At 38.4% G+C, this 20,828-nt stretch overlaps 2 protein-coding genes across 4 annotated transcripts; one reads left to right on the forward strand and one right to left on the reverse strand.

Moving 5' to 3' along the window:
- The first annotated feature begins 9,779 nt into the window (after nucleotides 1-9,779).
- Nucleotides 9,780-16,222, forward strand: LOC133831259 (uncharacterized). Its single transcript, XM_062261502.1, has 4 exons — nucleotides 9,780-10,164; nucleotides 13,754-15,582; nucleotides 15,663-15,991; nucleotides 16,171-16,222. The coding sequence occupies exons 1-4, from the start codon at nucleotides 9,780-9,782 to the stop codon at nucleotides 16,220-16,222; spliced, it is 2,595 nt and encodes an 864-aa protein (XP_062117486.1).
- A 375-nt stretch (nucleotides 16,223-16,597) lies between these two features.
- LOC133829958 (uncharacterized) lies at nucleotides 16,598-20,591 on the reverse strand. 3 transcript variants are annotated; one of them, XR_009891907.1, is made up of 5 exons: nucleotides 19,758-20,591; nucleotides 19,034-19,666; nucleotides 18,039-18,560; nucleotides 17,821-17,944; nucleotides 16,598-17,735 (listed from the first exon to the last, which is right to left on the reverse strand). XR_009891907.1 is itself a non-coding variant. In XM_062259819.1 (3 exons), exons 1-3 carry the CDS (start codon nucleotides 20,367-20,369, stop codon nucleotides 18,210-18,212), a joined length of 1,596 nt encoding a protein of 531 aa, XP_062115803.1. In that variant the 5' UTR covers nucleotides 20,370-20,591; the 3' UTR covers nucleotides 17,964-18,209. The 3 variants fall into 3 exon arrangements, 2 of the variants coding, with proteins under 2 accessions (XP_062115803.1, XP_062115813.1); XM_062259819.1 differs by lacking the exons at nucleotides 16,598-17,735; nucleotides 17,821-17,944 and having other exon boundaries at nucleotides 17,964-18,560; XM_062259829.1 differs by lacking the exons at nucleotides 16,598-17,735; nucleotides 17,821-17,944 and having other exon boundaries at nucleotides 18,470-18,890.
- Between the last annotated feature and the right edge of the window lie 237 nt (nucleotides 20,592-20,828).

The raw sequence follows: 20,828 nt of genomic DNA on the forward strand, positions 1-20,828 counted from the left end.
GGAGCTCAACACCTCAGCAAGCCTGATAATCCTAGGCCATGATGAGCCAGAATGTTGGTGATTTGTCCTAATGAAGAAACTGAGCTCCAGCAATGCTTGAGCTCAAAAAATTCTCCCCTTGAGGTAGGAATGGTAGTTGATTGCGAGGTGGACGGACGATTTGATGACTCCTCCATCAGCGAGAATACAAGATCACCAGGCTTGAAGGAAATAGTTACTTTGAGTGTAGGGTCGAGAGGGATCGGTCTAAGCCGGGGGTTTGGGTTTGGATGGATAGCGATCCAAAGTTTTTTCCTTTTCCTCTCCTCAACCTCGTTGATTTGGCGTCAGAAATGAGCTCGAATATCTTCTTGCTCACACCTCACTTTATGCCCGCGAACTAGCTGCTGATTTCGGGTGAAGGGCAATTCAGGGCTTGGAGTTGTCAGAGAATAAGGAATTGCAAGCACAGACCCCCACTGTTTTTCAAGATTCTACGACATCTAGCAAGAAAGAAAAGGGTGAGGGCTAGGCACACAAGAAATAAGAGTAAAATTCTAAGCAGTTCGAGCTCGAAGGCTCGAAATCGTGGGACAAGCTCGATCAAGATTGAAATCTCAAAAGAATGGGTCTAACTCGAGGAAAACCCCGAGCCATTGTAAGGCTCGGGCTTCGAGCGTGTATTTGACGCAGAGAAGGGAAAGTGGATTCATTTTAAGAATCCTGGATTTTCAGGGAAAAATTTGACAGTTACTAAAAAAAAAGGTGATAATTTGGGAAACGTGCAATTTAAAACCCTAAATCAATACCCCATTTCATGGTCTACACGGTACATTACCCATAAACAAAAAATAACAATAAAAAAGCTACATTTGCATCCTTTACACTGAATTTGGGTTTGAAACCCATGATTTTAGAAATTTTTGGAACCCAAAGTCTGCGCAATATCAGCTAAACTATATGGTTGAAGTTACTAATCGCTACAAATATCCTAGTACAAAACTAGTAAATATGCTCACGGTGCAACAGGAACACACAAATGTAAAAACAAAATATATATAAACATATGGGATCAATAACAGAAACTTACACATAGTAGCTTGCGGATACAGAGAGATTGACGAATGGAGGAGTGGTTGCAAAAATGATCTCACAAAGTCGAACAAGCCAAAATTATTTTGCTTTCTCGGTTTAGAAAACATGCAAGAACAAAACAAAGTTTGGGTTCTGGTCTTTTCTCCTTTTTTCTCTAAAAGTTCAAAATGCAAAAGTGAAGGGAAAAAGATGATATGGACATATTTATAGGCTCTAAAGAATGTCAAACGTCGAACTGATCTGGACCGTTGGCCGAATTCAGTATTTGATCGGATGTGATGATGGTGGCATAAAGGTGGCAGATGAATAGAAGTGGGCATGGTACAAAAGCACTCAAGTACTCTAGTTGAGCAACCCCCGGCTGACGCATGTCCATTCTTGAGTACATTAGATGGTTCAGTTTCCAAGGAGGGCAGTTCAAAAGTTTCCTTCTCATAGGATTCGAACTGATACTTTTGAGGGGGGAAAATGTTATAGCCAAATTTTGAGCATGAGGAATTATGATCCCGAAATCTAGGCTCATTAGGTGTAAGCTCAAAATAAGCACAGTCATCATTTGATCCACTAGTTAGAGACAATTTCACTGTAAATGACGACCATGTGAGCTCGAGCAGTGTGTAGCCTCGAAGATTCACTGAGCTTATGAGATAGGCTTGCAACTCGCAATAGCAAGGGTTCAACACTTGCCCTTAGACAAGATGGTTCGAGCTTGAGAAATGTAAGCTTGAATGTGATGACTTCGTCAAAGGTTACTTGTTGGGAGTATCGGCGAAGCAAGATGACGAGCTCGTGATAGACAAATGGTCTCGAAGGCGTAATGAATCCAGTATCTAAGCTAGTCGGTTGTGTGTGAATGTGTTTATTTTTGTAAAATCCCTATCTTTAAGGGATATAATGTAATTAGTTATCCGATCCCACATTCTATGGGATATTATCATGCACGTAGAAAATAATGCATTAATTAGCATTATATTATTTGATTCACATAATATCTTCCTGAAATATGTGGGAATGAATTCTGAAACCATCTCTATAAATAGACAAGGAAGCTCCATTTGTAAGGGGAGGAATTTTTGAGATCTTGAGAGAAAACTCTAGGCCACTATTCTTTGAAAGTTTCCAGAAGACTCCCAAGTGCTAATAACACAAACCCGTGGACTAGGCAGATTTTAACTGTTGAACCACGTAAAAAGATCCGGTTTTCATCTTTTTATTTCATTTCCTCTGATATATTCTTATTTAATTGCTCTCCTTTTTAAGTTGACGAAAAATGGCGTCAACGCCTGGGTAGCCTAGACCGTTACACTGTGTGTTTAAAATAGTTCAAGACATGTTAATCAAGTCGTTTATACATAAATGTGTTTCTAAAGTCATTTGACAAGTTAGGGTTAAAGGATTTTGATTGAAAAATGATTGACTTTCATTATGATAAAAGTTTTATACATGGGATCCCAAAAATAAGGTTTACATAGCGGAAACAGCTATAAAAAATTAATACAGTTGTAGCCAGTCTAAATGACAAAATACAAGTTTGAGCTCTAGTCCCTATAATTCCCTCGGCCGTATGCAGTCAAGCAGCTGTCGATGTACACTCCGCCCCCAAAGCTCTCCAACTCATGGCTGGTCCAACTTTCCTTTGCCTTTACCTACACCACGTAGCACCTATGAGCCAAGGCCCAACAAGAACACTAAATTCAACAAAACATAGGTAGTAACAGAGCATACATAGCAAACCTCATATCAATCAGTTCAATAGCAACAGAATACAAGTATTAAACTAGACGATGATAAACATATACTTTCAAGCATATAACCTAATCTGTAATACAAATATTTAGGTGTCGGCGCCCTTAGGCCGAGCCCTCTGGTTATTTAGCTGATCCTGGCTCGCTTAGGCCGAGCTACGTTCGATACGCTTATCAACAGCCCCGGCTCCCTTAGGTCGTACTTTTACATTACACATAGCAGTCATATAAGTTATAGGACACACATACATTCAATTCAGGGAATCTCAGTCCCGTTCACAACCACATGGGTGAAGTTTTCTTACCTTGAATCTCAAGCGATGGATTATGAGTGGTCCCGAGCACGATCCTCAGTCCTGAGCCTTAACGGTAACCCTAGTCATAAGCAACAATGGATAACCATCAAATTCTAATCGCATTAAATGTATTGGAAACAAATACTAGCCTGTGAAACCTCATAATAAACTGGGTAGTAGAATTCATCCCGAGTGCTTAGGTTTAAATCCCCAAGCCTTCCTGAGTCTAAAAACAAACCTAGGCCATAACTATCTAGGCGGGCTGCGACCTGGCCCTGAGGGTCACGGCTCGCCTCAAGTTAGAGGCGTAGCCTCTTGCTTCTTGGGGGGGGGGGGGGTGGGAGGTGGGCCGCGACTTGCCCCCTAGGGTTGCAGCGCGCCCTAAAGTCAGCAAGCCCTCTCAAGGCATTCTGGGCACGCGGGCCGCGGCGCCCATGAACTAGGTCGCACGTGCCCCCATGAACCCAGAAATCCCTGGATTTCCAATGTTTTTTTCCTAACTCAAAGGCCTAAAACCCAACCTAATTATACACCCAAACCCATACCAAGTCCAGAATTCCTAATATCACTTTAGAAGCAACATATATAACCTAAAACATCAGCTCAATTTCCCTAAAATTCTAAACTCAGAAACTAACTCAATTATCCCCAAACATGTCCAAACTTAAGCAGAATTCAACAAGACCTGAAACCTTACCTCTGTTTGTGACTTGAATTTCCCTAGTTGTTCCTTGTCTAGCCTGGCCTCAATTCTCCAGATTTCCCAGCCTAAATCCTTGAGTTTCCTCCTTCAAAGTCCCTTAGGTTCAAGAGAGGGAGAGAGAGAGATCGCGTATGAGTGAGAGAGAGAGAGTTTAAGTGCACTGAGAGTATTCTGGTTGTTCCCTTGATTTCAATTAACATTATCCCATAACCAAAAGACCAAATTGGCCCTTAGGTCTATCTAAATCCTCAAGTGCCACAAAGGGCAATTTTGTATTCATATGCATATAAATTCATATCATCACATATATCATGCATGCAACATAGTCATGCATTTAATCAATAAATCACACATATATCCAATTATGCCCTCCCGGCACGCTAATCAAGGCACTAAACCTTTTTTAGCATTTTGGGTCGTTACAAGACTGGCAGATGTGGATCCCCTGACATTGTAATCATGGGGATATCCTTCCACTACATGATTACTTGATCAGCATCGCCAACTACTTCTAGGTGGTGCCCTTTCAAGTGACGCCCAACACATATCGAGTTGTCCTCGGAGCAGGAGCTTGTGAAGGCTCGTTATGCCTGCGAGGACACCACCTGAGCTGCAGAGTGTTCCCAGTAGGATGTTGATACTTGGAAGTTAGCACGACGTGATCCTCGTGGAGGATCGTGGCAAGTTCCATTGCGAGGTTGAGGCAGCTCATAGGGGCGGTAGCGAGAAGACTAACAACATGTTGTTTTCTCTCTAACGGTTCAACTGTAGTCTTGACTTCAGCTTCATGGGTGAGCCAGCTACCATAAACATCTTGGCATATTGCAAGATTAGTCTAACCGAGGGGACGGGCGAGGGCGAGGTTGTTGATGGCTTCGCTGAGGGTCTGGGGAACGTCGTTATTGAGATCGTTGATGAGGATGCTTCAGAGTGAGGTGGTGCTGAGGGGGTCACTTCTGGTGAGGATCGTGTCAGCGAGGTGGCCCTTAGTTAGGGCGCCATTGCCGAGGGAGGTCTCGGCAACGGCGACAACCCCAATGATCCTGCATAGGCTCTCATCGCTATTTTTTCTTTATTTTGTTGTTCTTTACATTGAGCTTTGCTCCTGTCTATATGAACATTGGCCATACCTAGACTGCCTTTTTATGTATGTTGATGATGGCTTCCACTTACTTTTCGCATCCATGCATGATGGTTCTTTGCAAAAGTTTCTGAATTTCACTCTTTTGTTGTTGTTTGTTTGCACGCTTCATTTTGTATGCGCCTTGCATGAACTTTACATGCACTCTAACGTGTTCTATACGTAGTCTGTTGTGTTCCATGTGCATGATATCCCTTATGCCTCCCAAGTGACTAGGAGAGAGAGGGCACCTAGTCACTTGTGATGCGACCAGGCCTCTGATTGACGAGGCGACATGTGAGGGGTCCCTCCCGCTCCTGTGATCGGTGTCGTGAATCTCGAGCGAACTTCTTTTTTTTCCCGGTTACTTGTAGTGGCTAGCACGGAGGGAAAGTTGCTTGTGTTCACCTAATCGCCTGCAATGGCTCTCAGGTTTCCGCGACCAAACCTGAGATCGAGTCACGACCCCTTAGGTCCTTTGTAAATGTCACTTTCTCTTGGTTAATTGGCCTAACTCAACGGATGTCTCCATTCAATATTAGACCTTATAAGGGACTTAGAGAAATCAATATTGTCCTGAGGATGTCTATTTTGATTCCCATTAATTGTGGCCTACAGGCCATCACATAGAGGTCACCAAAAGTGACATCAAAAACTCAAAAATTAATAATATTAAGAGCAACCACCTGAAGACTGGTCTTTGATTACAAAAGTTTCGAATCGACCCTGTTACTGGTAGTATTTCTTTAGGTTCTCTCTGTTCCAATTCGTCAGGACAACCTCGCCATTGAGCCTCACTAGCTTGTACGTTCCTGGTAGAATGACTCCCTCTACCAAGTAGGGACCCTCCCAATTCAAACCTAATACCCTGACATATGGGTCTCGTGTGTTAAAGAAGACATGGCGCAGGACGAGGTCACCAATGGAGAACATTTTATCCTTGACCCGAGCATTGATGTAGCAAGTAACCTTCTGCTGGTAGGCTACCAGTTGCAAGTTAGCTTGCTCCCGCCTTTCTTCATAAAGATCTAGGGACTCGGCAAGTAGTGCCTCATTCCTCTCCTGATCGTAGTTCATTATTCTGTGTGACGGGATGTCTACCTCGATGGGTAGCATGGAAGTTCAGGCTGATCTTTAGGCACTTAGCTTTCAATTCCTTCCCCATGCACAATCCCGCTAATAGGGCCTCATACTCGGCTTCATTGTTTATGGCAACGAAACCAAACCTCGGTGTGAAATGGATACGGTGGCCTTTCAGGGTTACTAAGATTAGGTCAACCCCAACGTTGTGTTCGTTTAAGGTGCCATCCGCATAAACCTACCAATAATCTTCCCTCGGTCGCTGGTCGTCATCCATCAACTTTGGTCATCGATTGTATTTGACAATGAAGTCAATGAAGGCCTGACCCTTTATTTTTGTCCTTGGCTGGTAGGTGACCTGAGGCATTGAGTCGCTGCAAGACTTGTCTGAGGGGTTAGTCTGTCAGTACCTTGATCAGATGAGCTTGAAAGTGCAATTGCAGTTTCCTGGGAGCTACAACCAAACAGTAAGCAATCTTCTCCATTTCGGGGTATCGTGTCTCTACGTCTATCAGTCGCTTCCTGACATAATAGACGAGATGTTGTATGTTACCCTCCTTTCGAAAAAATGGTGCACTCAATGTATGGTTAGAAACGTCTAAATATAGATACAAGTCCTCACCATTGACGGGTTTGGACAGGACGGGTGGCTGTGCCAAATGTTGTTTTATTGCCTAAAAGGCATGCTCACATTCCTCTGTCCATCCGAATTTCTTACTTCCCCTAAGAAGGTTGAAGAAATAAATGCATTTATGGGTGGACTTTGAAATGAAGTGACTGAGGGTAGCGACCCTCCTAGACAGGATTTATACGTCTTTGGTTTTAGGAGACTTCATATCGATGAGTGCCTTGATCTTGTCAGGGTTTGTTCGATTCCTCTAGAATTGACGATGTACCTCAGGAACTTCCCAGAAGCGACCCCGAATGAACACTTCTGCAGGTTCAACTTCATGTTTTACCAGCGCGGAATGGAGAAAGCCTCATCTAGATTAGCTATGTGCCCCCCAACCTTCTTGGATTTTACTAGCATATCATTGACGTAAACCTCCATGTTCCTTCCGATTTGTTCATTGCGATTCTTATTGACTATTCGCCGGTAGGTGGCTCCAGCATTCTTTAAGTCGAAGGGCAAAACCCTATAGCATTACATGCACATGTTTGTAATGAATGACGTGTGCTCTTGGTCCAGGGGATGCATCACTATCTGGTTGTACCCAGAGTAGGCATCCATGAATGACAATAGCTTGTATCCGGAGGTGGCATCAATGAGTTGGTCAATCCAAGGAAGCAGAAAGCAGTCCTTGGGGATAGAAGGCCTCCTTGCTTTGGGACTCATTTCATAAAGTGTGTGGACTTAGGTCGTTGTTGGTGGCAATGCTATCCCTACATTTGTAATTGGGTGTGATGTTGTCCTTATGGTCACCATTGGAGATCAATCCAGGGGTGGCCTCACTAGTCGGGGACTCACCTCCCACAGCACCTACTTTTGTGGCCTCGCCCATCACGGCCTCACCTACCTCGGCCTCGACCATCAAGGCCTCGTCTATCAAATTTCTCTGTCTTCGCAGTGGTCTTCTTGTTGAATAACTCCTTTATACCTTGAACTCCTTGGTCGTCAAAGATCATGTTAGCGCAATCGGTGCCTCATTTCCTAGATTTGTTGATCGACGCATTGTAACATTCGCGATCCTCTCGCTGGTTTCTTCTCACACAGCAAATACCTTCACTCGTGGGGAACTTGATGGTGACGTGCCAAATGGACGTTATGGCACACAGATCGATGATCACAAAACATCCTAGCATGACGTTGTACGCCGATGGGAAATTGACAACCATGAACGTCGCTGTGCAAGTGACTCTTCGAGGGTGATCGCCTAGAGTCACTAGGAGCTTGATGGATCCAATATGGGTCAAGCCCTTACCGTTGAACCCATAGATCATGGTTGAGCATGGTGTGAGGTTGCGAATGAAGATTTTTATTTTATCCATGCATGACTTGTACAGGATATTGACAAAACTCTCGCTGTAAACTAGAACTCTTAGAACCTTTAGGTTAGCGATTTGACCTGCGATGACCATGGGGTCATTATCCGGGTAGTGAACGTGTCTTGAGTCTTCACTCGTGAAGGCAGTGTCTTGGTCTTCCATGCATGAGACCTTTCTTGGACTCTCTTCATTCGTCATCACTTCTTCTTCCTGATGTCGCAGCTCACATGGATACCTCTCCTGACACGTGTTACCATCCCCTGCGAGTTGTGGTCCTCCACAAATTGTGACGATGCTAGCTATCACCTCTGGCACCTCTCCTACGTAGGCTGGCGACTACAGCCAGTTTGGCAGCGACCGCTACCTTTGCCTTATGTCGTTTCAACCATCATTTTGGTTCTGGCGTTAGCAATGATCGGCAAAACGAGCCATATGTTCCTTTCTGGCCAGGATCTCTCTCTTTTCTTTAAATTGATGACATTCATTAGTGTCATGACCATGGTCCTTGTGGTAGCGATACCACTTGGTCTGGTTGTGACTGCTCAAATCCTTCTATATTGGAATTGGCTTTCTATATGGCGCTTGGTTCTCGATCGCTACGAAGATGTCTTCATGTGTATGGGCCAAGTCGGTGTAGTTTGTGAAGTGTGGCTCATACGCAGGTTGTCTTCCCTCCTGCTTGGGGTTCTTGTAGTCTTGCCCTTGCTTGTGGGACACTTGGTGACTGATCGCTCTCTCCACGTTACCGTTGTTCTCGTTACCCTTGCGGTCCATGGTTGTCAGTCTTAATCGGGTCCACATTCTTCACCGCCTCATCTAGCTTGATGAACTTATCTCCACTGTCCAAGAAATCACGCATCAAATTGGCTGCCTCCTTGGTCAAGTTGTTCCACAGAGGGCTCTGGACTCTGATGCCCAACATTATCGCCAGTAGTCATCCCTCGTCGGTAACTGTCTTGGTGCGAGTGCCTTCCTCCTGGAACCTCGTGATATAGTCCTTCAAAGTCTCATTCTCGCCTTGCTTTAGGTTGTTGAGGTGGTTAGCCTCACGGGGGTGGACACAAGCGGCATAGAACTGCTGGTAAAAGTCTTGAGTGAGTTGTTCCCAATAGACAATGGATCTAGGATGATATTTCCAAAACCACTACTTCGTGGCCCCAACCAACATGGCTGGGAAAACCTTGCATCATACGTTGTCTGATACCTTGTGAATCTCCATCTGAATCTCAAAGTTGTTGATGAGATCCAAGGGATCTCCCTTGTCGCCGTAGGTCGCCATCAGCGACATCCTAAAGTTGTCGGGTACTTATGCATCGGCGATGGCAGGAGAGAAGAGGTTTTCCTTTCATGGATTCAAAGCCGGCTAGACATTCTTGGTCCCGCACATTTCCCTGATCACCCTTCTCAATTCCTCAATTTAGGTAAGAATTGACGACCGGGACCTCTCGACCATTGGCGACCAGGACCCCTTGATCGTTGGTGACTGGGGTCGCCCATGGTGGTCTCCTTGATCTTCCATTTGAGTGTTCAGATGATCTTGCAAGTCACCTTGGATCTCCACGTTCTAACCCTAGGTGCCACCTCATCGGTCGTTAAGGATTTCGCGCATGTCAGGTTCATTCCTGGGTCTTACTCTTTCTCCAAGACGCGTGAAAATGCTACCAGTTTGGGCGCTATTGGTGTCCTCTTCTCACCTATGTGGTCAGCTATGAAGTGAGTGGCTAATCGAACCTTCACCATGGGGTGGTCTTACTCTTTCTCCAAGACGCGTGAAAATGCTACCAGTCTGGGCTCTTGGGGTGGTCGTTGTTCTCCCTAGTGTGGAGGCTGAGTGGGTTGCCTCACTTGGGACCAAGATATCTCAGGATTTGCAGTGTTCTTGGAGTGACAAGCAGTCAACTACTCCACTCCTTCTTCGTCCAAGGCATGGGGTTGTCTTGAAGGAACTTGGCGATGCCTCACCGCCATGCGTACTGTCGTTTCGAAGGCGAGGGTCACCTCTCTCTATTGCTGCTCCATGTCCCATCATTGGGCAGCCATCTCAACAATTGCGCCGGCGTTCATGGCGTGCAACCGTGCCATCTCTTCTCTCAGGTTTGCGACGTCCCCCAGGGCCACCTCAAGCTATTGGGGGATATGGTCGCCATTGCCTTCATCCAGGTACTAATGAGGGTCACCCTAAACGTTTCTCGAAGGAGGAGGAGGATTTGGTGGATCCATAGGGTCGTTTTCTTTGGCTAGAACACACCTAGGTGCCACGACCAACAAGGGGGTGGGTCACCTTGGGTGGTAGGTAAGAAGATCACACTCTTAAAATCACATTCTCAATGAAAGCACCAAAATGTTGACTCATGATTTCGTTAACTTGCACAGAGCAATAAATGAAGAGTTGTTTTGTGTGTAAAATCTCAAAGCGAAACTTAATGATGAACAATGAGCCAAAGAAGAGAGAAATAAATGTCATAATAAATGAATGAAACAAAGATTTAGAGTGTTTTGGCCCAAAAAAGATGCATGCATCCACTTTAGTCAGCATTATTTATGACGAACTTTAAACCCTCAAGAATAAGCTGAGTTTGATCTTGTTCTTGGGGTAGTTACTGGAGAGTAGGAGAGTAGGAGTTCTTGGGGCAGTTACTGACTTGTTTTTCAACCCTTGTTACATTTTGACTTGCATTATTTATAGTCATGGAGACTGGAAGAGCTGACGGTAGCAACTTGTTTCCCGATTAGGCTACATTTTTGTACACTTCGCTTAAGATAGGTTTCTGTCTCACCAAAAATGGTAATTTGACATGTCTTATTCATTTAAAGGTTGATGGCACACTCTAGTATGAAGGCTCAGGTGGCGAGGGCCACTGGCGAGCGGGGAGCACCCTCGACGAACTTCGAGCACAGTTGGCGACCGGCAAAGGCCTCGGGTGACCAGCTATGGCTGATGATAATTTAGCTTGTCCTTGTGATGTGTGTTAGTTTAACTTGTGCATCTGGCTAGGGTGATTGGCTTGGGCGCTTTTCTTCTTACAATTGGTGTTGGTGTGGCCATCTAGGAATCATTTGACTTCATGCTTTGGGAGAAGTAGGTTGGCTTTGGCGAGTCCTGCCTCTTCTATAGTATTGGGAGAGTGGGGGGGCCACTCCTCGCGGCAGCTGGTGGTGGCTGTTGTGTCTTGACACGTCATCACTTTGTAGGCCGCCACATGGAAGTGCCGAATTTTTTGTATAAAAAATCTCAATTCTCATTTCACTATAGTAGAAGCTTCAAGCAACATGGGATAGACTTGTAATAGAGAATTAGGACAACAATTCTCGTCGTGGCAAGCTTTGTTGCAAGGATTTTGGTATCTCTAATATAGGAAGTTTTGATTTCATTTTTTAGTTTTCCATGTTCTTTTATGTTATTACTTTTGATATTTACATTGTACTTATGGTTTGGAGTTGTAAAATTAGAATGGTGACTACTCACTTTCCCAACAATAAGTTATTATTTAATAGATTTTAAGGTAACTAAAAGATAACTTATTAAAATTAAATAAATTGGTAAAAAAGTAACTACAACAATATATTTACCAATTATTAATTACAACAAAATAGTAACTGTAATAATAAGCTACTAAATAGTACCACAATAATAAATTACCATAATATAATTAAAAATTAAGTCATATTTTCAGTAACTACTATAAATTTTAACAATTTAAAAGGTAGACAAAATGTAATTTAAATATTCCAAAATAAATGGAAACTTCGGGCGTCAAAATCTTACCATCTTTTGCGCACTAAGCTAGTAAATGCCCACTTTTGGGGGGATTTACTAACAATTTGTGAGATATGTTATGGGAATGATTGTATTTTAAAAAGTTTAGATAGTTTTTCTCCTAAAAAAAGCATATAGATATAATTAATTATTTATAAATTGGTTGTAGAAAAGATAGGTATTTATGTAATTATTTTTCTCTATATTACTTTTATATCAATAAAAAATGGAAAAAAGTACATAATCCAAACTAAAATAATTTTTTTGTAATAAACAATAAGTAAAAATATTATAGGTTCACCTTTCTTTCTCTCTCCTCCTTTTCTTTTCTTCTTCTTCTTCTCGACCATCTATCTCTTACCCATCTTTCCATGTCACCCAAATGTATTTGTCAGTTGCTGAAAACTCCAACGCTCAAGTCCTATCGCCCACTCACTTCCAGTCACTATAGGTGGAGAAGATAAAGATTTTATTTGAAATTTGTATATATTTTTTTTTTTGTAAACTTTCATTATAGATTTAGTTGTTTTATGCATTCTAGCATTTCTGTAAACTTCAGCTACAAAAATGTTTAGTTAAATCCACAAATTTGCTTAATAATATTAGTTACAAAAGTATTTTTTTAGTTTGAAATTAGTTTTGTAAATCTTTGATACAAAATATGTGTATTTTAGTTAAAAATTAGTCTATAAATATTGTTTAGAATGTGTAACTATTTTTTTCTATAAATGTTTGTTATAAAATTGCTACTTCATATTTTTGTAATTAATTTTTCCAACCATATTTTGTAAACAAATATATATATATTATGAACTACATGTATTTTTGTACATTTCCCTAAAACAAAATTCATGGTAGGTAAGAAAATGACACATTGGAATTCGAATGAAGATCCATTCTCAATTTCATTTTAAAATTGAGACTTTTATAGTAGTATTATAAAAGAGGTGATGGTGGGTAGACAAATGTCTTTTAGTGGAAACAAATATGCTCTATTTTCTTTTAAGTACTTTTTTTTACCTATTTAGTACATCTCTCTCTCTCTTAGAGTATTGCTAATCCGCACCTATGGTGCCGGTACCCTATGATCTGACAATACAAATGTGAAAAAATAATCAATATCATTTTAGTTATAATTTTATTTAGTAATTGATTCAGCAATAAATGTTATATGGTAATGAATAAAGGGAAATTTTTATATATACGGCATTTCACCAAAAGAATTCGAAAAATACGGTAATCCATATTTCTTACAATATTACGGTAAAAGTGAAGCCCACAATTCACGGAAGACCCAACCCAATACAGAAGACCCAACATTTCCCACCATTATATACCGAAGACCCAACCCAACCATCACAACTCAGCCAAAGTTTTTGTAACATGCTGTACTCAACATTTCCATGGATTTCAGCTTACAAAACCGAGAAAACTGGGAAAAAATGAGAAATTTTCTTCTGCAATCTACTGCAAAATTTTTGAATCGATGGGTCTACAAAAACAATTACACGATATCTGTTTTGTGGTAAGTTTCCTTGAATCGATGGGTCTTCTATTTTGTTCTTGGAACATAATTTATAGCTTTCGGAAATCATTAAGATAATTATAGCAAAAACATATATTTTAACACATATCTCCACAGAATCATATACAAATTTTACCATAGAAACATTTGAAAATCCTGAAAACCTTTTATAAAAAAAGAAACTGTTACAATATTATAAAGATGTTTCTTAGATTGTCTCATCTTTAAGTTATTTGCTCTTCCTTGTGCAGAATTTGGTCATTTAAAAACCAATAAAGGGATGAGTTTATATGCTAAATTCTCATTTTGTTGGGGGATGTGTTATTGAATAGCTTGTGCTGGATTGGGTAGTTTATAACCCATAAGGTATTTGTCTTTGCTAAATCTGTGATGATCCTATTTTGTTTTATAATGAAAATATAAAATTTCTACATATCAATCTAATTTTTCTTTTTATTCATCTGCAGACATGAATCCAATAACATCTTTGGTATATTATGATGGTCATTGGAATGAAAATAATGTGTATGAGGATTTCAAAATGCTGGGAGTGTTAATACCATTAGATTGCTCATTTACAACACTAATGAATATCTTGTCTACAGAGTTGTCTACCATTCTGTCAACAGAAAATGCAACAATTGAGTACCAGATTGCAGAAACATTGCCTCCATTGAAGATCAATAGTGATAGCTCTATACAATTCTACTTGGAGTGCAAAAGAAATGACAAAACACTCACAAAATACCCTTTGATAGTTTCTGTAACAGAGAACAACCAAACAATTACCTGTGGAGCACTTCAAAAGATGAGTTCTATTGTTGCTTCAAGTAGTAATAATATAGAGAATGATATTTCGGACACATCGACATTCTCTATAGATGAACCTCAAGGACTACCAAATTTTATTCAGTTGGCAGATCAAATTACAGATTTGATTTTGGAGAAGGAACGACATGAATCAATTCCTGAACATATCGGAACAGAAACTACAATTATAACTCATGCAATTTCTGATGGAATAAGAGAAAAACAGGTATACAAAAACAAAGAGGTTCTTACAACAACAATTGGTCTCTATGCCATAAAAAACAATTTTCAGTTCAAGGTCCACAAATCTTGCAAAAAAGAATATCAGTTGAAGTGCCTTGATTCAGAATGTACATGGTCATTTCGTGCTGCAAGATATGGAAAGACAGATATGTTCCAACTTAGGAAGTTCAATCGTGCCCACACATGTTCCTTGGGCATTATTCTTGGAGATCACCGACAAGCTTCAAGTAGTATGGTTGGGAATGTTGTGAAGACCAAGTTCACAGATCCAAAAACAAATTATAGACCTAAAGATATAGCTAAAAACATGTTGGACAGATATGGAGTTTCCATGAGTTACCAAAAAGCATGGCGATCTAAGGAAAAAGCAGTTAATTATGTACATGGTTCAAGTCAAGATTCCTACCGAGACATTCAACGATATCTGCACATTTTGAAGCACAAAAATCCAGGTACTGTAACAGATTTGCAAATTGATAATCTAAACATATTTAAATATCTTTATATGGCTATGGGACAATCAATTCTAGGTTGGAAACATTGCATTCCAGTAATTGTTGTTGATGGAACATTCCTAAAAGCTGCATTTGGCGGTACACTTCTCACAGCTTCAACACAAGATGCAAATAGACACATCTTCCCATTGGCTTTTGCTATAACAGATTCGGAAAACAATGATTCATGGGAGTGGTTCTTCAGAAAAATAAAAGAATGTTATGGAGAAAGAGAAGAGTTGTGTATAGTTTCAGATAGACACGAAAGCATAGAGAATGCTATAAAAAATGTCTTTCCAAATGTAACTCATGGAGTGTGCTCCTACCATCTTTTCTGCAACATAAAGACCAAGTTTAAAACAAATGCAGAGGCAACCAGTATTGCATTTCATGCTGCTGCAAAAGCTTATAACATGGAAGATTTTGAAAAATACATGAAGGACTTGGACAGTTTACATGAAGGAATCCATCCTTTTTTGGCCAATGAGGTTAAATATGAAAAGTGGGCAAGAATCCACTCCAAAAGTCGTAGATATGCAGCTATGACTTCAAACATAGCTGAATCCATTAATGCAGCACTAAAAGAAATGAGAGAGCTTCCAGTAACAACATTACTCGAGTGCCTTAGAAACCTGATTCAAAAATGGAGCTACAACAACAAAAAAGAAGCAGAAGCAACATTTACAGAATTGCCAAAGAAACAAGAGGAATACTTAAGAAAGAACTTTGTCAAGTCATTAAGAATGACTGTAAGTACAACTATTTCCTTTATTTATAAATACCTCTGTATTAATATACTTCCTTGTTCATTATTATAATTTCATTGCAGGTAGAACCAGCTAGCACACTCATTTACAGTGTGCACAATGGTTTAACAACAAACATTGTTGACATTGCAAAGAAATCTTGCTCTTGTAACAAGTTTGATTTGGATGAATTACCTTGTGAACATGCCATGGCAGTCATTAGAAAGATGAACCTTCAGTATAAAAAATATTGCTCATATTATTTCACAAAACAAGCCATGTTGAACACCTATAATGCATCAATACATCCATTGGGAGATCCAAAAACATGGAGAGTTCCGCCTGATGTTGAGGAAATAGAAGTACTACCTCCAAAGGGAAACAGAAAAAGTGGAAGGCCAAGGAAAAAAAGGTTTGTTTTAGCAAGAGAAGGGTCTTATCAGCTTAAATGTGGAAGGTGTGGAGAGCTTGGGCACAACCGAAAAACCTGCACAAACCAGCCTCTATTGAGAACAAAAAAACAAAAAAGCACTCAAAGCTTATAGATTGAAAATACTTTTTATTTGAATTTTGAAACTTTGTATGTTTCAGTACGGTGATTGGAACATTACTTATCACTATTACTTGTGATAAAGAATTATGAAATTTTATTGAATATATGCAATATTATAAAAACTTAGGAAAAAATTTGCATCAATATATCAGAATTAATGTTCAGGGCGTTATCTGTAAATTTTTGTTACATATTTGATACAGATATATCTGAAATGAATATTAATGTAACATTTTGTTACATAATTGTTACAGATATGTTACTAGTTTCTCACAGACACTTCCAACATCAAATAAATGTGAAATAAGTTCTTTTATCAGTTTATGTTACAGTTTTGAAACAAAAATATTTGATTTTCATTTGTAAATTTCCAGTCCATTTAAAAGGATTAACTTCAAAAGTTTGAAACGATTTGATACATATTTGAAACTGAAGTTATCGTAACTATTAATAGACGTTAAGTAATGCTACGCAATTTTGCATGAACTTAGGTTACAAACTTTTAACAGATGTTACCTAAAACATGAAATATAAAAATAAAGTTGTGAACTCAAGTTACAAACTTGAGACACCTCTGTACAACATTCCTCATAAAAAAAGGGCTAATATCAAAATTCATTGATATGCCATAGTATTCAAAATATTCAAACATGATACTTGCTTGAAAGTTTGCAAAACAAAAACACAAAAGTTATCTTGCCATAAGTATGTATCGTCTTTACAAGATAAGCGCCAAAATGTTAACTACTTTGATGCTCTCATACTTCCATTGCATTAATATTCAACATCTTCTTGCTCATTCTTCCTCTGAACTCCCCATCAGATAGATAGCCTTCATCTTTCTTTCTTTTAGCATGGACATATAGCTCGACTGCAATTTTGTTTCTCTGGAAACTAACATTCAGAGGATTGGGGATATTTTCAATAAGTCCATGCATAAGAAATTCAGCAAACTTTATGATAAAAATCCCACAATCACTACAAAAAAAAAAAACTCAAAATCAGTAACACATAAATGCATATAAACAAAATCATGCAACCAAAAAATAACAATAACTAAAAAAAAAACCACTTACTTGTTACTCTGTTGTGGAACCTCATCATCAAACACAATGTCCAACGGGTGACACATATCAATGCCCTTGAATGCTTGTGCATTTAGATCAATATCTTCCCTTGACTCATAAAAATTATTTAAAGAAAGAAACAAGGGCAACAAAGTAGAATATGCTTCAACAACTTTCAACTCTTTCTTATCCATAACTCTATTCCTCATTGAGTTGTAGACTTTAAAAAATCTCTGCTTCACGTTGAACTCCCCAAGAATCCAATGATTACAGCCAACAGCAGTCATATTAATAGGGAATAAAACGAAATCTACTAGCGACCAAGGGGTGTTACAAAGCATTTTATAACCACAAATATACTCAAAAATAACACTGTTATTCGATATAACAGATCGATCACAATCACTTGACAGATACACATCATACAGAGCAGTGATAACTTGATCAAAAGAGTTATCTGTAATAGTAACTCTAACCTTTATCAACTCACAATACTTGGCTTTTTTTCTAAGGTAATAAAATGCCACATTAATATGCTGAAAAAACAAGAAGCAAACCATAATAAGAATAATGAAAACAGTAAAACTAAAACAACTTAATAATAATAAGGGAAAAAAATACCTCATTGTCCAAATCCCTCCCATCTTTAACTAAATCATAAAACCAAATTTTTCTCTCAATCTCAGTTACACAAAACTGAAATGGCTCCTTAATGATACTATTATTATCATCAAATTTCTTATACCTATAACAATTATAAACATTTAAAAGGGAATTATGGTGAAACAGAAAATGAAATACAAAATAAATAAAAAAACAATTAAAAAATAGAAGCATACTTATTATTTTTTCTCAGCCCCAGAGAAAACCACTTGTTAAAAGAGTCTTGGTCAATTTGATTAGGCAGATCAAAAAGATTGTCTCCAAAAGCATATCGTCCCACAACCTTCCTTTTAGACTTCACAACCTCCAAATGTTTCATATCCTCAGAAGAAGATGATCCAAATTGGTTAACAAAAGGAGATTGCAAAACTGTAGTAGGCTTTGGATTCCTTTTGCCAACAACAGGAGTAGACACAACTACTGGATTCATCAAAGAACCAGCAATGGGTGTTGCCATAACAACTTCCTAGAAACAAAAATAATATGAAAAACTCAATAATACAACTATTGGAAAATATTGCAAAAAGAAAAAAAATACAATATCTGCCTTGTTTAGTTACCTTTTTCTTTGCCAAATCACCAACAGCTGCATGAACAACTTTATCAAAAATCTCCACATTCATGTTGTTAAAAATATGAGCCTCTTCTTCTAGATCTTTAACAACATCAGCTACATCATCATGAGGTTTGACAATATTCTATGGAAAAACAAAATTTTATAAATTAATACAGAAATACATGAATACATTACCTTGAAAAAATACAAATCATGAAACCAAAATAACCTGGTCATAGCTCTGGAAAAAAAAGTTGTAGATATAATAAAAAAGAATAATTGCCAAACAAAAAATTCCAAAATTCATGAGTTTACAAAAACATAACAGAGTTTATACATGCTCTGGAAAAGTCTTGTACAAAACTAACTTAGAAATTAAAAGTTTACAAATTAATAACAAAAGGTTTACAAAACAAGAATTCTAAACTTTCTCTTCCACTTCTCATACTCCAATGGAAACAAAATCAGATTCCTATCAAAAAGGGAAAACAAAAATTAATAAAAAGAAAATATTAATTATATATATTAACAGAAGTATAAACATCTATAAAATATAAAATATAAAATAACAAACCAACCAAGCAATAAAATAAATATTTAGATAAGTATACATACCATTGTTTCTTCAACATCATTCCCAGTAGTCTTCTCATTCTCATTTACTGTATCATTCTTATCATCTGCAATTACCATATCTCCAGCAGCATCTTCTTGCATTGCTTGAATGCATTCATCAAAAACTTGGGTAAAACTTTCATTTTCAAAAAACTTATCATTTTCCTTTGAAACACCACCACCACCAGAAGTATCACCAACATCAGCTCCCACAAAACCAACATCAACAGGATCAATATCATCATTAATACCACATGATTTTGGCCTCAACTCACCTAACATTTCCATAACTGCCTTGTGTTTTAAATCTTGATCGTTTTTCAAATTAACCAATATCTCCATCAATGCCCTATGTCTAGATTCACTAGCAGACTTTAAAAATGCAATTTCCTTAGACATAATGTTACACTTCTTCTGACATTCATCCACAATAATTTTCATATCAGAAAAACCAAATGTCACACAAGGAACATAGGATGATGAAGGAGCCTCACTGGTTGGTTTCTTTGGAGGAGCAACAAAATCATCATCCTCAAAATCAGCAACATTCATATCCTTGTTGCACTGGAAAAAACCTTCAAGCTTGAAGGCATTGTTCTCTTCATCAGTGGGCAAAACTTTAACAATTTTGGTCTGTAAATAACAACACAGAAAAATCAGTTTACAATATTAAAAAAATCAAATAAATTCATATATAAAGAAAAGCAAAAAGAATAAAAATTACCTTATGTAATGAAAACACATTCCTCTCAAGCTCCTTATGAGATGGGATTGCAACAGATGACCAATTTATAATCCTAGGCAGACCACAACTAACCTTCTCACAATAAGTTCCCTCTAAACTAGGAATTGATTCGTAAATGAAAACTTGGAAAACAAATGGCAAACCATTCAACTTATAGGTTGGGTAAGAACCTTGTCGAGTAATAACAACTTCATTTTCCCTTAAAGCATCTCTCAAAGATGAGAGAGTCACATTAAAAATATCCTTTCCCCATGGAAAATGATTAAAACCACCACTATCACAAAGATACAAGTCAGTTTTTTCAATGTTCTTCTCTTTTTGCCAAGCATACAAAAAGTTAGTGATCAGGTAAAGTACAGCCATCCTAACAGCCTCATCATCATTATCAAAACTGGCAGCCTTAAACCTTTCTTCAACAATAATTCTTGAAATGCCCCTTGTATGGTCACCAAAAAATTTAGAATACAATCCAATAGGATTACTATTCTTAATTCCACCTCTATCAATGTCACCAAACACATTTAACCCAGACAATAACCCAAATTCACCCAAAGAAAACCTAATCAGCTTTCCACAAACTTTAAACCACATTTCATTTAAGTTTGGCTGGTTAACTTCTCTCAACAAAACATGGTGAACCAATTTAGCTTGATTAGCATAAGATTTAAGGTTTAGAAAATGACCAAAGCAAGTCTTACTAAACAAAACCTTTTGAGAGTCAGTCAATTTTTCTGAGATCACATTGATCTTCTCAAAACCACAGTGAAAATTGACTCTTGCTCTATAATGATCCTCATGTTTGATAAAACATTCCATATGCTGCATAGAATAATAGACAACCAATATTAACAAACTTGTAACATAAATTTACAAAATAATAAAATATATCATCAAACTTGAAAAATATAATCCACATTGTTGGGTATGATACCTAAGTCAAGAACAAAATTTTAAAACAAGACAAATCAATGATTAGATGACAAGAAAAACACAAATTGATGAATTGAAATTAAAACAGATAGAATCAAAACTTGAAAAAATGAAAACATA

This window comes from Humulus lupulus, chromosome 1 (genome assembly GCF_963169125.1).
Source record: "Humulus lupulus chromosome 1, drHumLupu1.1, whole genome shotgun sequence".
NCBI lineage: Eukaryota > Viridiplantae > Streptophyta > Magnoliopsida > Rosales > Cannabaceae > Humulus > Humulus lupulus.

Excerpts from the sequence above, each read along its gene's own strand:
- LOC133829958 (XM_062259819.1), bottom strand. The coding sequence starts at position 20,369 with ATGTGGTTTAAAGTTTGTGGAAAGCTGATTAGGTTTTCTTTGGGTGAA. Across the intron at positions 19,667-19,757 it reads ATGTGTTTTCATTACATAAG|ACCAAAATTGTTAAAGTTTT; the intron begins GTAATTTTTATT and ends TGTTATTTACAG. Across the intron at positions 18,561-19,033 it reads ATGATGTTGAAGAAACAATG|AATATTGTCAAACCTCATGA; the intron begins GTATGTATACTT and ends GTTTTTCCATAG.
- LOC133831259 (XM_062261502.1), top strand. The coding sequence starts at position 9,780 with ATGCTACCAGTCTGGGCTCTTGGGGTGGTCGTTGTTCTCCCTAGTGTG. Across the intron at positions 15,583-15,662 it reads TCAAGTCATTAAGAATGACT|GTAGAACCAGCTAGCACACT; the intron begins GTAAGTACAACT and ends ATTTCATTGCAG. Across the intron at positions 15,992-16,170 it reads GGAAGGCCAAGGAAAAAAAG|TACGGTGATTGGAACATTAC; the intron begins GTTTGTTTTAGC and ends TGTATGTTTCAG.